This window comes from Drosophila melanogaster, chromosome 2R (assembly GCF_000001215.4).
Source record: "Drosophila melanogaster chromosome 2R".
In the NCBI taxonomy this organism is placed as follows: domain Eukaryota; kingdom Metazoa; phylum Arthropoda; class Insecta; order Diptera; family Drosophilidae; genus Drosophila; species Drosophila melanogaster.
The window spans coordinates 21,168,902-21,182,994 of record NT_033778.4 but is presented as its reverse complement, the minus strand read 5'-3'; the positions used below and the strand labels follow the sequence as shown (position 1 = coordinate 21,182,994).

The following is a 14,093-nucleotide window of genomic DNA, read 5'->3' as shown; positions in this document are numbered from 1 at the left end:
ATATTTTACACTGTTTTTTTTTTTTTTTTTTGATTCGTTATATACGAAATAAATTTAAAAAAAAATTATGCATCGGCCGGGAATCGAACCCGGGCCGCCCGCGTGGCAGGCGAGCATTCTACCACTGAACCACCGATGCTCTTGCTGCATTTCAAACAAAGCACTATGATGGATACTACACGACTGGAACCAACAACCTGTTGGTGTTGGGGGATTCCTGTCACTTAGTAGCCTCCATTTCAGTAGACTCCGTGGCGCAACGGTAGCGCGTCCGACTCCAGATCGGAAGGTTGCGTGTTCAAATCACGTCGGGGTCATTCGAGAAAGCTCCTGTTGTTTTTGGGATATTTCTTTTTTTATACATTTTATAAAAAATCCTTCATTTTAACGTTATTTAAATACATAATTTATTGTATAATTAATAAGCAGCTTTGACTCACTACAAGCAACGTCATTTACATAATGAGCATATAATTTTAACATTTAAAATCTTCCAATATACTTTGGTCCCTGTCGAGGAACATTATGAATGCAACTCTTTATATAGGTTAACATACATACATAACTATAGATCTGATTAATTTGATGTGAACTGTTTATAAATTGTAAATTCCCTAAACAATTTGCCGTGATTTATTATCAGTTGTTCCCTTATTGCACAATGCATTAATCGTATGTATACGTTGTAAAAATTATCGTTCAAGTGCCATAAAACTGCATATAAAATTGAACATAAAACTACCCAACACCGGTATTCAAATCTCGTCCTCTTCGAATCTCGCTTCTCATTACATTCATCTATCTAAAAAACGTATTTTGCTAACAAAATTTTTCAACAATTTTTACACAAATCAACAAGGAAAATGGCTGCGCAATCATTGCACTAACTAAATGAAATCAATCCTAAAAACATAAACTAATGGACCCTGTGTTTCGTTTCATTTTTGTTTGTTTGTATATAAGCGCCTCCAAAAATATTGTAGGGGTTTAGTTGGTCTCGGATTTCAGTAGCGTCCTCTAGTGCCCACTCTATTTGCTATTGACTAAGTTCAGGAATTCCTCACGGGTCTTGGGATCGTCTCGGAACACGCCCAGCATAGTTGAGGTAACAGTTTTGCTGTTGATCTTCTGCACGCCACGCATCACCATGCACATGTGGCTGTATAGGAGGAAAGCCATTCGTTAAACTATAATATTCTTTAAAATATATATGTATATATATTTAATACTTACACTCCCTCTACGACCACTGCTACTCCAGCGGGTTGCACGGCCTGAGTCACGGCCACTGCGATCTGCTTAGTTAAGCGCTCCTGGACTTGCAGGCGACGCGAAAATATTTCGACAATGCTATGGGATCGCAAATTATATGAAAGATCATCTAATATGCATTACTAAGTTTATCTTACCGTGCCAATTTACTGAGTCCGAGAATCTTGTTGCACGGCAAATAACCGATGGAAACTTTGCCGTAGAAGGGCACCAGATGATGCTCGCACATGGAGAACATTTCAATATCCTTGACCACCACCATTTCGTCATGATCCTCGTCGAAAACGGCGCCATTGAGAACATCTATTAAAAAAAATTTGAAATGGTGTAGTAAAAAAAAAGTACGAAAAAGGAATTCATCATCGCCTGACCCCGACGTGATTTGAACACGCAACCTTCCGATCTGGAGTCGGACGCGCTACCGTTGCGCCACGGAGTCGTTATTGAAAAGTTCGCCCAATGTCCCACAACCACGAAGCTACTCAAGTGGCGTTCCTTCGCTACCCGTGATTTATGGCGCGCGTAATTCGTGTTAGATTTATTTGCTGCATAACTGAATACTGAATGTTAAGTTCAAGCGACTGTGAGTGCTAAAGTGGTTGCTTAGCGAGTGTTTGTGTGTGTGTGTGCGTGTGTGAGGTTGCGGGTCTTGGGGGGAGGTTGACTTGACTTGACTTGACTGGATGGGCTTATGGTTCTTGTGGAGTGTGAGCTTTCGCCACACTCGTTTTAAACGATGTGCTCTTGAGATTCCCATTCCTTGAATAGAAGCCGCCGCCGCACCGCACACCCACCCACTTTACCGCTCTTAATATACAGACCGGAAAGCTTCAGTGCGTTTCCTGACCAACCAGCGAAGAAGCCAAGAAGTAGCCAAGTAGCCAGTGAGCCATCTAACAAACAATCCAACAAGCATCTTGTGTGTGTGGTGGGGAGGGGGGTGGAGTTCCCCCAACACCAGATTGGCAAGTCACGTTGGCTCGGCTTCTTGGGTTCTTTGAATTCGGGTTAAACACAATCCAACCCATTCTATTGCCGATGCCGAAGGCTATTCACTTTCGTTCAACGAATTTAGCTTTCAAATGGCCTGCTGCTGTTGCTGTTGATCTTAAATTTACATGCGATTTTATTTGACAAACCGTAGAACCTGATTTCTCGGGCAACCGGTTAGGTATGCTGGTGTAGCAACCATATAATTCGCAATTCTGTTTTGTTTCTCAAACGACTCACATTGATTACATGACAAGTTCAAAAGCGACTGCAAGTCGAAATGCACGCCAAACATGAGACCAAAAACTTTACTAGTCAAATCTCATATTTCATAGGATATTGAATGGATTTTGGATGCGTCCACTTGATTGGACAAGCCCGAAATTGCCTAATGGCTCCCTATGTTCATGTGCTTTATCTCTCGAGTGGTCAGGTAATTAGGCTAATGCACCATAGCGGACCGAGGAACCCCCGTAAATGGTGATTCACCGACATGAAACTAGTTCCCACTCGCTGGGAAAACCAGGATGAGCAACTTCGATCACTGACCCGGTGCTAATTGCTTGAAATGTGTGGTGTGCTTACCCTCGAGACTCTGGTCGTAGCCCTTGGTGAAGTACAGCATGGCCTTGGCTGCCCGCTCCGGCGTCTTGATCAGTCCCTGGCGATCGGGATTCTCGCCCAGGCCGCCCAAGAGTAGACGATACGAGCGTGCCATGTCCGGAAGGAGGGCCTCTCGCGTCGGCGGCTTGTGGTCCAGCTCCAGGTCGTGGTGGAACGTGCACTTCTCGTGGCCTGTAAATGGAAATACGGATGGAAACATGATGAGAATCGTTATCATGCGAGATAGGAAGGCATTGCCCCCCTTCGTTGGCTGTGTGTGGCTGTCTAAGTACTATTCCCCATTCCGAGGCGCATCTTCTGACCTCTGAACCGAAACACTAACCCACTGATAGGCGTACGGTTTATGCTCAAAAAGAGTTTGTCAAGCACTCCTCCTCCTCCTAGTTCATTGACTAACTAAATCGGTCGCAGCAAACATAGCTCTGGATCCCCTGACCTGGTCCTGGACCACTACCCACCACTACCTGGCGTTGTCGATGTACGCGGTGTCAGTGGTGTTTTCGGTTGTGTACCATCACTATCCGGACTGCTGCCGTTGGTCTTCAGGATGAGGCGGGGTCTCTGGTTGCCGGCCAACGGGACGAGAGCAGGAGCTGGCGCCACCTCCTCGACGGGTGTGCCCGCAATGGCAGTGGCCTCCTCCGCCTGGTTCTGCTGCCTGTCCGCCAGCGAGGAGGTGCCCGAGGTGCTACTTGTTGAGCAGACGCTGTTGTTGCGTCCGCGCGAAAGGATGTGGGCCTGCGGGAAGTTGGTGTCGTCGATGGCATCGTTCAGCTCGCTGGCACTCATCTCGGACAGTTGGCGGGTAAAGCTCATGGCGGTGCGGCTACTCAGGTTTGTTTGCCACTCGAATGGAACTCAATTTGACGGCTAGCACACAATCTTTTTTCCTCGATGATTTTCTCACTGCTATCTGTCTCTTTTTGCGCTGCTGTCTGCCGGACTTTGTCTTCGCGTGTTGGCGCTTCGGGTGGCTCTGCTCTTCTGGTGGCTGCTGTGGCCAGCGGTGGCAATAAGAACCTCTCGAGCGGAGCTTTGAGCGGCGGAAAGCTCCAATCAATAGCCAACAGACCATCCAACGGGCAAGCTCTGCTCCGAGTTTCGCTTGCCGGAGATTAAGTGAGCGGAACTAAACCGAGCTGAGCGCAGGCCCACGGTTTGGCATCCAGTGGCTGTAAAACCGCGCACGAACTTGTTGCTCGGCCAGGAGGCGATAGAACTACAGCACTAGCCACGAAAATAGTGCCATCAAATGTTAAAAACTAGCTTTGGGTGGTAGGTCAATTTACTTGTTAGGAAAGTAAAGCTACCTTATTGGGATAAGTGTAGCGTTTACCCTTAATATATATTATTAAATAGAGTGTACCAAGCTTTTGCCCTCAAACGTGCACTTTATCCTTGGCGCCAACTTAATCTCAACTATTGTTTGCATATCCTTGAAACCCACTCAACTTGGGGCCAGACGTCAAGTTGTAGTTCATTTAAACATTCCACTCGAAACGAGCTACTCCCCCAAATTCGAACCCCCTTCCAACCATCCGCCCCTCCATTCATCTTGGAGAACCAAAGTCATGGCGCACCGCCTCCAGCTCCGTAGCGATGACTTCGACGTTATCGGCGCCGTGCCCCGCAATCTGTCCGTGATCAAGAACTTCCTGAAGCGGGACTGTGCCATCAAGAAACTGATCGACATCGAGGAAGAGTTCCTGCAGGAATGCGTATTGCGCGGCCAGGATCCCATGAATCCGAAGGGTAAACGTGACAGTGACAGTGGGCCACATGGTAGTGGTTTGGGATCCAATGTGCCCGAACCCAAGCCGGATCCATGTGCTACCAAGACACCGGAGAACACATTGGCCTCCGACTACTGTGATCCCTGTCGCCGACTCAAGACCTCCGTGGTTCTCGAAGAGGTGAGTGATCTGTACATTCAATGTGCTTCAGTGATTTAGATGTTACTCCACTCATCTATCAGCTAACCAAGCCGGCCATCACAAATCCGGCTTTCAACAAATCCCTGCCGCCGTACTTCGATGAAGAGAGCGTGATGGGCAACTCGTTGCCCGTGAAGTTCCGTTTCCGGCGCAAGTTCAACAAGTGCGACCAGGAGAAGGCCGGCAACCTGATGTGCACCAACACGCCGAGCACCAATGTGGTCGTGTTGACCAACTGTTGCGACGTGATGGTCTGGCCCAGTCAACGGGTGGCCCAGATGAACCGGGTGCCGGTGACCATGCTGTCGGGCGAAGCCGATCTCACGGAGTACATGCTGGAGGAGGAGACCATTATGTGAGGGAATGGTTGGATGGGTGCAGCTTTTTGGCACATAACGCCGATCAATAAAGCATTAACCCCACTTAGAAGTGTCCTCATTTTGTGCGGGAAACCCTGCATCCCACATGTGGGGCTTCAATTGAAAGTAGCTAGTCTCTCCAGCTGGCCAAATTTGATTATTCTCTGCATATATTCGGAATCTTATTTGCATGCAAAGTATTCGTGGTTTATCGCGAGCACTTTTCTTGTTTATGGCATGGAGTTGAAGGTTATTCTTTATATATGTATATACATATATATGTCCTGAGAAATAGATTTTGGTGGGTTTGTAAAAAAGTACAAACCACAAGGAATGTAAAGCACATTAAAACCTTCCACCGCTGCTTAGGGTCGAATAAATCAGTTGGGAATAGCACAGGCTGGTTTAGTTTACATAAGTATAAGACAGCTGCAGATTATCGTTACAGATTATGTGACGTAGGTACAGTGATACCTCGCTAGTACTTATATATGTGCATGCAACCCTTAAAGAAGATGACTTGAGGGATGTCTGAATTGAAACCGCTTGTAAAGATGTAATGCAAATCGTTGAGCTCCAATGGGTTTCTTCCGGATTGGTCGACCCGTATGCTCATGCGGTGCAATTAAAGCATCATTAACATTTTCCACAGGGCAGGTGTTGTCTCCGGCTCTCTGGGCTGCACAATTAACCATTACGGCATTTGATCTGAATAAGGAATGCATTCCCCCCCATTCGTTGGTCTGTGGATCGGGATCGGGATCGGGGATTCCGTGCTGACAGGGTTGCCACCACGCCTTGGGAGAATTCGCTCGGAGAATTTTTTAAGTGCCTCAATTAGCTTGGATCGCCTCGGCTCTCAGCCAGCCAGCTTTGTTCAGTCTTTGTTTTTTTTTTTTTTTTTTTTTTGTTTTATTGACCGCAATCGCTCAAATGTGAAGTACTGCGGCCAGGCCTATTAGTCACCATAGCCGACAGACACCAGCTCAAAACTGAGGGGCAATCGAAGAAACTGAAACTCAAACTGAACTGAAACCGTGGCTAGTGGCTAAGACCCACGAATCGAAACCGTTTGGAGCACCGTACTCGCAATTAAACACTTTTTTAACCTTCACAAAAGTAGTTCAGGCCCATTCCCCCCTCCCCCATTCCAACTAACCACCCTACGTTTTGGCCAAATCAAACGAAATCAAATACCGGATCACAAGCCAAAGGGGTTTATGTCTTTGTCTTTGGCTCATGGCCCAGAGTTCCCGAACTCCATTCAGCTCTCGTTGAATCTGCCGATCCAATCCAATCCGATATGATCCGTTCAGCCAAGTGCCATGTACCGAGCAAATCTTTCAATGTCAATGTCAATAAGCCCAGTCAGTGCCACAGCTAGTAGCTCTCTTATTTTTTTTTTTTTATTATTATTATTTTTTTTTGTTTGGTATGGACACAACAAGAGTTACTCTCGATATCCGGCACTGCGTGTGGTTTGCATATGGGACAGAAATCGTGGCTCTCGAATCTCTGTGGTTTATGTTCTCGGATTTATGAGGCCCAGCATCGCCGGAAATCGGAATCTTCGCATTATGCGCATTTGATTGAATTTCAATCGCGGCCCAACTAACCTATGACTGATGCAATATGGCAGCCAGATTGCATTGCGCGCGATGTTAGCCAGTTCAAGGGGTTGTATTACCCGGAAACTAGATCGGGTTTACTGGCTATCAAGGGTTAGCTTTGAATTCTTCAACCAAATTGTGCGGGCATTCAGAAGAAATGAAATGGTAACAGAAACAGATAAGGATGAATCATGTTTGTGGTATTACCAAACTTTAGTAGGCTTCTGGATAAACCCCTTCTTGACGAAGATCACCAAACGTTACTAACTATATTCCAAGAACTTCGAAATGGAAAGATGCTAGTGCACTTGTGGACAATTAATCATCCAAGATATGGATTTCAAATCACAAAGCAAAAAGTCCCTTAAGTGGGAGATACTAATTTATAGCCTGGAATGGAAACCGAATTTCTACACCAACTAATTAACAACCAATTTATTTTGACTTCATCAAAACAATCCCACTATGCGTATACGCACTTTTCTCAAACCAGGAAGAGTTCCCGTTTGTGGCATTCTTCCGGAGAACTCACCGCTTCCATTGCTGGCCAGCTCCAAGTTGAGCATTTCCAGTTTCAGCTGCTGGCTGTTTTTGGAGACCGTTAGATCGGTGCCGGACGTGGCGGAGGCGGCGGAGGCTTCGCCCGTGGGGATCGTGGCAACGGCCACGGCATCTGCGGCACCCTCGCCATTTTGGCCACTGCCATTTTGCTCGCTTGTCTGGGGCTTCATGTTCGATTGATTGGAGTTGATGTTTGGCTGGGATTGGTGGACTCTGCGAGGACACGGGCTCGGAACTGTTTGAACTATGGGACTTGAGATTGGGGCTCTGAACGCGTGGCGGACTTTTGTATTTGGCGCGCTCGCTCCGAATTTATCTGCCGACTAAACCGCCTGAGATTTAGTTGTAACCTTTTTATTATGAAAAATCGAAAGTTCTGCCGCGAGAGAGAGAGAGAGAGAGAGAGGGCGAGCAATGCTCGACAGTTTTATCATTTTGCGTTAACTGTAATTGCTCTCCGGCTATTGTGGGGGCACTTTGGGCTTTGGAGCTTTTGGCTCTCGGCTCCGTTTTAAGCTCGACAGCTGATTGGTCCGAGGACTCCAGGAAATCGAAACAGAATTTGGTTACTTGTTTGGCGGTCAAGCATTTTGGATACTTTATTGGCATAACTTCTGACAGAGTAAACATATGTATTTCCAAAATATAACAATTAAGAAAGGCAAAAGTGATAAGAAGAAAACACGGCCATTAAGGAAACGTTGGTGCCTGGCTTTGGACCCCGGCTTGACAATAATTTCAATTTGATAACCCCGCTGCGACTGGACGGCATCGTAAACGGGTCATTGGCAATTATGAGGCGATAGCGTTCGTTTTACAACAACAATGCCATTTTCAGGCTAAATCGTGCATGTCAGAAATTTGTTCGGTCATCGCGGTTCATTTGGAGCCCGTTTGCGAGCCCCTGAAATTGAATTACGGCGGGCATCCAGCCAGGAAGGCGCATCATCAATTATTATGACTAAAATGCAGTTCGATTGCATGCAACGAACCATATTTTTCCACAGCCGCACTATATTATATGCCAATCATCAAAGTTACTCTATAAAATCATGATTCTTCTGGTAAGCTAGGTGTCCTAGATTTTAGGATTCGGTTAAAGTATTCATAAGTTTGGAGTTGAACTAAAACACCTAGTATATTTAAAGAAATATTTACTTTATTTTACATTGTGTTAGCATACTTTGTGTGCTAGTGTACTTCACGATCGCTTAGTTCTAAATTTGCAGCTCAACAAATCCGGATACAATCACAGGTATAGATACAAATACAACTGCAAGAGCAAAACTCGCGCTGCGCTTGCGCCCTTTCGCCGCCTTGAGCGGCCAGTTAAGTTAGTCATGCCCGCGAAATTATAAATAATATTAATTAGCCATTAATTGGACATTTACGTTCGATTTGCATGGCAGCCGAAAAACAAAAAATTTTACTTTTAAATTTTCCAGCATCGCCGTTGTGATCCGCATTTAATGGCATTCAATGTCATTAGCTGACGGCTTGTGCTGTGTTGAGTTATTCCCGGAAGGCAGTCGACAAAGAGCCGGTTGGCAGAGCACCTTCCACATCTCACAGCTCCTGCACCTCGCCGCCAACGCCCTGCTTGCCCTGAGCCTGCCGCTCCAGCTTCTCCTGCTCCATGTTCTCCAGCTGGGCGAGGGTCAGCAGCGAGATGCCCAGCTGGTCCTCACGTGTGAACGGTTGCGCCATGCGCCGCAGCCAACGACGGGCCAGCTGGACGGCCTCCTCCGTGCTCAGGTTGCAGAAGCTGTCCACCAGATGCTCTTGGATCCACTTGGGCAAACGCGACCTCTTGTCGTGGCGCGAAAAGCGCTTGTCCGCGAAGATCATGATGCCGTAGTCCGTCTTGCCGCGCAGTGCACGACCCACGCACTGGGCAGCATGACGCATGGCGTCGAAGGTCAGGAAGTCATTCTCACGTATCTGAAACTGATCCCGCAGGTAGTCCAACCGGGCCTTCAGAATACGCGACTGCGTGTACACGTAGGGGATGCCGAACATGAGCACCGCGCGACCATAATGATGGTCGAAATCCACACCCTCGGAGACCTTGCCACGCGCCACAGCCAACAGCACTGCTCCACGACCACAATCGCAGGCCTGCAAGTCGAAATGGGAGGGTTGATTGGGGTTAGTCAACTTTGCGAACAAGCGAAGGGGATAAATATCCGTTCTGTGAGCAAACATAACATTTAAAAACCACAAAATGGGAACATCATTGCGGTGAGACTGGTTGCACATGCATGCTTATCCAAATGCTCATTGGATTTTTGTCGAAAAAATGTCAAATAATTCAAGTAATATTAGATAACCCTGCGAACTAGTGGTCTGAACATGATCCAACCACCAAGGGAGCGGATCATAATGAGAGCGAGGCTGCTGTGTCAAGAACATTTGGTTAGAAGCCATAGCAATCCAGTCGTGGTTTTCTAAGAATTGAAAGCATATATGTATATTACCTTAACATAGTTCATCAGGGCGTAGCTGGTCTCGGCATTGTCCTGAGTCTCAATGAATAGAAGCTTGTAGCGAAGCAGGGTATCGACGATTCCCTGATCATACCAAGAGGCCACCACAGACTCCAAGTACAAATAGGAGGTGAAGAAGCATACAATACCGTCGGGCACTGTCTTTGCCACCTCCACCAAAAGCTGGCCATAGTTTCGAATGACGGCGGTGTCTTCTCGCGTCTCGAACTTGGACGAAATGGTCACCTGGTCGTTGCCCTTCGATACAATCTGTTTGGAATAAACATTCAGATAATTGTGATGACTGATTGTTGGATTATATAGATTAACTACCATAGGAAGAAGACACGGACGGGCTAGTGTCATGGTAAAGCTGCTCATCACCACTGGATCGAAATCGAGTATCTTCGGGTACATGTCCATGGGTGACAATGTGCCAGAAGTGATGACCACGGTTTGAAATCTCGAAAATACCGGAGCCATGGCAATGGAAGAGTCTAGGCAACTAAAGTGCAAAATGGGATTCGAAACAGTCGGCGTTTTATCGTCGAAGGGTTCTATAATGATTGTGAAGCCCTTTGTGTAGGTGGACACCAGGGTGGCAAAGTGTGTAATCTGAAAATAGAAAGAGCATTAATATCGCTTTTACCTTGTATGGAATTTGAAAGCTCACCAGTGTAAGGGCTCCATACTCCGTCAAATCACTGATCTCAAGCGTGCGCAGCAGACTGGACAGGCGCTCAGCACAAAAACGCAGAGGCTTTCTCTCTATACAAATCTTGGAGGAAATATCCTTAAGGAAGCCCGCAGGTGACTCCTGAACGACATGATGAACGCGCAGTCTTGTCTTTATATACTCGATGAATCGACGCAGAAAGCTAAGGAAATGATCGGCGTTCCTAATATTTCCGGGCACCACCTCGGTTAGGACATCGTTTGGCAGGACCGGATTGGCCAGGATCATGTCCGTGTCGCGCTGCACACTGGCATCCTTCAGACCCTGCACCATGCGCTGATACTCCTCGTTCAGACGATTTGTGTCCTCTTCGCGAATGCTGTAGATTAAGAATGTTTTTTTTGGCCATAAACCAGTCGCATATCCTGAACAACTTACTCCTGAACCAGTTTAGTTAGATGGTTCAAAGCATTCGTGCTTCGCTCCACGGTGCGTCTGTTGATCTTCACACTCATCGAATCGATGCAAACGTTGTCGATGTTGTGCGCCTCATCAAAGACCACACAGGACTCGCGGCTCATTTCCTTAGATACCACCTGGGCAATTTTCGGATCTAATAGATAGTGGTAACTGTATACCACAATGTGAGCATGGGCAATCTGGTAAAGAATGCAAGATATAGTCAAATCTAGTCTTGAAATTTTCAAACGAAAAAACTCACAGCATAGCGAGCCAAAAAGTAGGGACACCAGTTGCGCGACCGACCGTATTCCTTAAGATCATCGATGCTGTAGACGCCGACCGGCAATGTGGACTCCTTGCCTTCCAGGCTAAATCCCTCAAAGTACTGGCCTACAAGTTCGCAGTTGAAATAATGGTTACATATGGATAACAATAGTCTTACAAATGGGCGTCTCGGTGTCCATCTCGTGCCGTTCGCGAATGTAGCTGGCAGTGAGTCCGTAACATTTACCGTCCACGGCCTTGCCCTCGCGCTCCTTACTGACCTCCGGATGGATGCACATGTTCTTCCTAGAGCTGAGCACCAGACCGGTGAAGGGTGGTGGATTGGGGCAGTGGCGCTCGTAGTAAACCATCAGGTTCTGCAGCTCGGCGATCACTTTCTCGATCTCCGGAACAGTACGCGAGCAGTAGATGAGCTTGCGCACCGTTTCCGGATGCTCCACCATGTAGGCAACGATCAGGGAGAGCAGCGTGGCCGTCTTGCCCGTTCCCGAGGGCATCTCCAACAGGCAGTGGCCCTTGGCGTCCAGGCTACGCTTAAGTTCCAGCATGTAGGCATATTGTTCCGGGTAGATGTACTCGTACGGAAAGTACACCAACAGGCCGTCCACGCTGAGCCTGTGGACTGGGTTGTTAAAGGAGTACTTTCATTTATCCCGTTCTGCCACTTACTTCATTATTCGCCTATTCCGGGATAATTCACAATTCCCTGTGCCGGCAAACTATCGATGGTACTATCGAGGTATAGAATTTGTACCATCGTTATCGATGGGGCTGTGAAAAATTTGCATGGATTGAGTACAAGTTTTGATATTTTTTTGGTCAACTTCTTTTTATTTTGTAACTCTGTGAACAGCGTAAAAATATTTGATGTTAGAGCAGAAATCTTATTTTTAACTGTTTGAAAATTAATAATAACTATTTAATATCTATGCATTTTAAAACTAAAAACATCAATTTCAGTAAGCAATATCTTATAAGTTTCGTTGAACAGTGTAGTAATATTTTTAGTATTTTTTTCTAGAGCATTGTGGTTTTTTAAACCCTTCAGCGAGGGTTACATTAATATTAAATACTAAAATTTAGACCAAAGTTTAGTTGCTTCAGTTTATTTATTTATCTAAATCCCACATATTTTCATAGCATGGACGACTTAAATCCGCTGGCGGGCACGGCTCACCTCCTGGAAGAGGTTGACAGTGAGTAAATCCGAATGAAAGGAAGGCCAGTCGTTGAAAACCGGCGCATTGCAGAGAAACTGATGGTACTTTTGAGAGACGGACGGACTCTGATTGGATACCTGCGGTCCGTGGACCAGTTCGCCAACCTGGTGCTGCAACGCACCATCGAGCGGATACATGTGGGCAACGAATACGGCGACATTCCTCGCGGAGTCTTCATCATTCGCGGGGAGAATGTGGTGCTACTGGGCGAAATAGTAAGCTTTACTCGATACTTTTTCAATATGACTGATTAACACCCTTTAAATATGCGTAAAAGGACCGTGAAAAGGAGCAGAAACTGCCACTCAAAGAGATATCCGTCGATGAAATCCTGGACGCCCAGCGTAGGGAACAGGAGCAGCGGCAGGAGAAACACCGCCTAGTATCCAAGGCACTAAAGGAACGAGGCCTGGCCGTAGATGCCAACATAATCAACGAGGACTTCTGCTAAGACTCCATTTTTTCCTAAGCACAAAGTTAGATTAAGCTCAAAAGATTTTCGTCTCTTTGTATATTTGTACTGCATTAAAAAACTATGTTAAAACCTATGTACATATTGCATGCAACCTGCTTAGCCTGATCCGCCCGCACCCGACCCCTTTCCGCACTCCTCGAGCAGTATGTACTTCTCTAGAATCTGGTACATCTCCACCTTGGCCTTGATCTTGTGCACGCGCGACAGTTGGCGCAAATACGCGGCAATCGACTTGCAAAAGAAGTCGTCCTCTGTTTCGCAAGTCTTTTGGGTGATGACGGCCGTGGGATTGGGTAATTCTGGGGCGGAATGCTCTCGCTCCTGATTCGCATTGGGCGGCATACAGACCAAGTAGTTCAGATCCGCGTGGTTAGACTCAATAGGCTCAGGTGCGGACGTCGCATTCGGAGCAGCGATTTCCGGATGAATTGTGACCACCTTGACCTTTTGCTCGCACTCCGCATCCCCCAGGAACTCATCGAAGCTCTCCTGTTCGGGCTCCTGCCCATCGTCCGCCTCCACGACCACCGAATACGTCTCCGATTGTGTGGTATGAGACTCCAGCTTAGCGTCGTAGTCGTGTTGCTCCTCGCCCTCATCGTAGGCGTGCGAACCTTGCTCCTCGATCAAGGTCTCTGTGTCAATAGGCAGGCGGGTACGACGCCGTCGCTGTAAATCAACCTTCATCCACCCGGTTGGCTTTTGTTCCCGATCCCGTTCGCGTCCTCTGCGCTCGCGTCTCTTGCGCACAAAGTCCCGCAGGAAGTCCATCTTCCGAAAGAAGTCATTGTGACCAAACTCGCCGGACGGATGCAGGCGCTTCTGCTTAAGCTCCCGCGAATAGCGATCCCGCAGACACGTCCACCGTCGCCGAGCGTCTGAGATGGAGATGTTTAGCAAATCCGCCACTTTTGCCCAGTCCTCCTCTTTGCGCTGCGACAGCCGAAAGGAGGGCAGCTGGGGATCGTACAGCGACGGCGTCTCGCGGATGGTTTGTATTAGGAGGATATCCGAATCGTCCAGAGGACGGTGGTTTGAGCTCATTTTAATTTGTTTAATATATGTTTAATATTGACCAGTGTTGCCAGATGTATTGTCATCGACACAATGCTAAAAAGATCGACACCGCCGATAGCGAT

General features: G+C 47.0%; 5 protein-coding genes and 3 non-coding genes across 10 annotated transcripts; 3 read left to right on the top strand and 5 right to left on the bottom strand.

The window, feature by feature from the left end:
* Window positions 1-68: 68 nt before the first annotated feature.
* Window positions 69-139, bottom strand: tRNA:Gly-GCC-1-13 (transfer RNA:Glycine-GCC 1-13). Its single transcript has one exon. It is a non-coding gene; the product is annotated as a tRNA-Gly (tRNA).
* A 106-nt stretch (window positions 140-245) lies between these two features.
* On the top strand, window positions 246-317 carry tRNA:Trp-CCA-2-6 (transfer RNA:Tryptophan-CCA 2-6). The gene has a single exon. It is a non-coding gene; the product is annotated as a tRNA-Trp (tRNA).
* A 69-nt stretch (window positions 318-386) lies between these two features.
* On the bottom strand, window positions 387-7,680 carry Pu (Punch). 3 transcript variants are annotated; one of them, NM_166430.3, is made up of 5 exons: window positions 7,322-7,680; window positions 2,848-3,057; window positions 1,410-1,575; window positions 1,234-1,350; window positions 387-1,159 (listed from the first exon to the last, which is right to left on the bottom strand). In NM_166430.3, the coding sequence occupies exons 1-5, from the start codon at window positions 7,518-7,520 to the stop codon at window positions 1,030-1,032; spliced, it is 822 nt and encodes a 273-aa protein (NP_726037.1). In that variant the 5' UTR covers window positions 7,521-7,680; the 3' UTR covers window positions 387-1,029. The 3 variants fall into 3 exon arrangements, with proteins under 3 accessions (NP_726037.1, NP_726038.1, NP_523801.2); NM_166431.4 differs by lacking the exon at window positions 7,322-7,680 and adding an exon at window positions 3,351-3,877; NM_079077.4 differs by lacking the exon at window positions 7,322-7,680 and adding an exon at window positions 3,399-3,876.
* tRNA:Trp-CCA-2-5 (transfer RNA:Tryptophan-CCA 2-5) lies at window positions 1,640-1,711 on the bottom strand. The gene has a single exon. It is a non-coding gene; the product is annotated as a tRNA-Trp (tRNA).
* Window positions 4,359-5,241, top strand: CG4286 (uncharacterized protein). Its single transcript, NM_137716.3, has 2 exons — window positions 4,359-4,799; window positions 4,862-5,241. The coding sequence occupies exons 1-2, from the start codon at window positions 4,458-4,460 to the stop codon at window positions 5,177-5,179; spliced, it is 660 nt and encodes a 219-aa protein (NP_611560.1). The 5' UTR covers window positions 4,359-4,457; the 3' UTR covers window positions 5,180-5,241.
* An 810-nt stretch (window positions 7,681-8,490) lies between the features above and the next one.
* On the bottom strand, window positions 8,491-11,994 carry Xpd (Xeroderma pigmentosum D). The gene is made up of 8 exons (NM_166429.3): window positions 11,929-11,994; window positions 11,417-11,874; window positions 11,234-11,364; window positions 10,951-11,171; window positions 10,510-10,891; window positions 10,170-10,451; window positions 9,828-10,106; window positions 8,491-9,468 (listed from the first exon to the last, which is right to left on the bottom strand). Exons 1-8 carry the CDS (start codon window positions 11,931-11,933, stop codon window positions 8,917-8,919), a joined length of 2,310 nt encoding a protein of 769 aa, NP_726036.2. The 5' UTR covers window positions 11,934-11,994; the 3' UTR covers window positions 8,491-8,916.
* A 328-nt stretch (window positions 11,995-12,322) lies between these two features.
* LSm1 (Like Sm 1) lies at window positions 12,323-13,026 on the top strand. The gene is made up of 3 exons (NM_137715.4): window positions 12,323-12,455; window positions 12,510-12,694; window positions 12,757-13,026. Exons 1-3 carry the CDS (start codon window positions 12,401-12,403, stop codon window positions 12,928-12,930), a joined length of 414 nt encoding a protein of 137 aa, NP_611559.1. The 5' UTR covers window positions 12,323-12,400; the 3' UTR covers window positions 12,931-13,026.
* On the bottom strand, window positions 12,985-14,065 carry hng1 (hinge1). Its single transcript, NM_137714.4, has one exon. The coding sequence runs from the start codon at window positions 13,996-13,998 to the stop codon at window positions 13,051-13,053; it is 948 nt and encodes a 315-aa protein (NP_611558.2). The 5' UTR covers window positions 13,999-14,065; the 3' UTR covers window positions 12,985-13,050.
* Between the last annotated feature and the right edge of the window lie 28 nt (window positions 14,066-14,093).

Coding starts and splice junctions, on each gene's coding strand:
- Pu (NM_166431.4), bottom strand. CDS start 3,702: ATGAGCTTTACCCGCCAACTGTCCGAGATGAGTGCCAGCGAGCTGAAC. Junction 3,058..3,350: donor GCGTACATCGACAACGCCAG/GTAGTGGTGGGT, acceptor TTCCATTTACAG/GCCACGAGAAGTGCACGTTC. Junction 1,576..2,847: donor CTACGACCAGAGTCTCGAGG/GTAAGCACACCA, acceptor TTTTTTTAATAG/ATGTTCTCAATGGCGCCGTT.
- CG4286 (NM_137716.3), top strand. CDS start 4,458: ATGGCGCACCGCCTCCAGCTCCGTAGCGATGACTTCGACGTTATCGGC. Junction 4,800..4,861: donor CCTCCGTGGTTCTCGAAGAG/GTGAGTGATCTG, acceptor CTCATCTATCAG/CTAACCAAGCCGGCCATCAC.
- Xpd (NM_166429.3), bottom strand. Junction 11,365..11,416: donor GGACACCGAGACGCCCATTT/GTAAGACTATTG, acceptor GCGAACTTGTAG/GCCAGTACTTTGAGGGATTT. Junction 10,892..10,950: donor CTAACTAAACTGGTTCAGGA/GTAAGTTGTTCA, acceptor CTTAATCTACAG/CATTCGCGAAGAGGACACAA.
- LSm1 (NM_137715.4), top strand. CDS start 12,401: ATGGACGACTTAAATCCGCTGGCGGGCACGGCTCACCTCCTGGAAGAG. Junction 12,456..12,509: donor CCTCCTGGAAGAGGTTGACA/GTGAGTAAATCC, acceptor GGCGCATTGCAG/AGAAACTGATGGTACTTTTG. Junction 12,695..12,756: donor TGGTGCTACTGGGCGAAATA/GTAAGCTTTACT, acceptor TATGCGTAAAAG/GACCGTGAAAAGGAGCAGAA.
- hng1 (NM_137714.4), bottom strand. CDS start 13,998: ATGAGCTCAAACCACCGTCCTCTGGACGATTCGGATATCCTCCTAATA.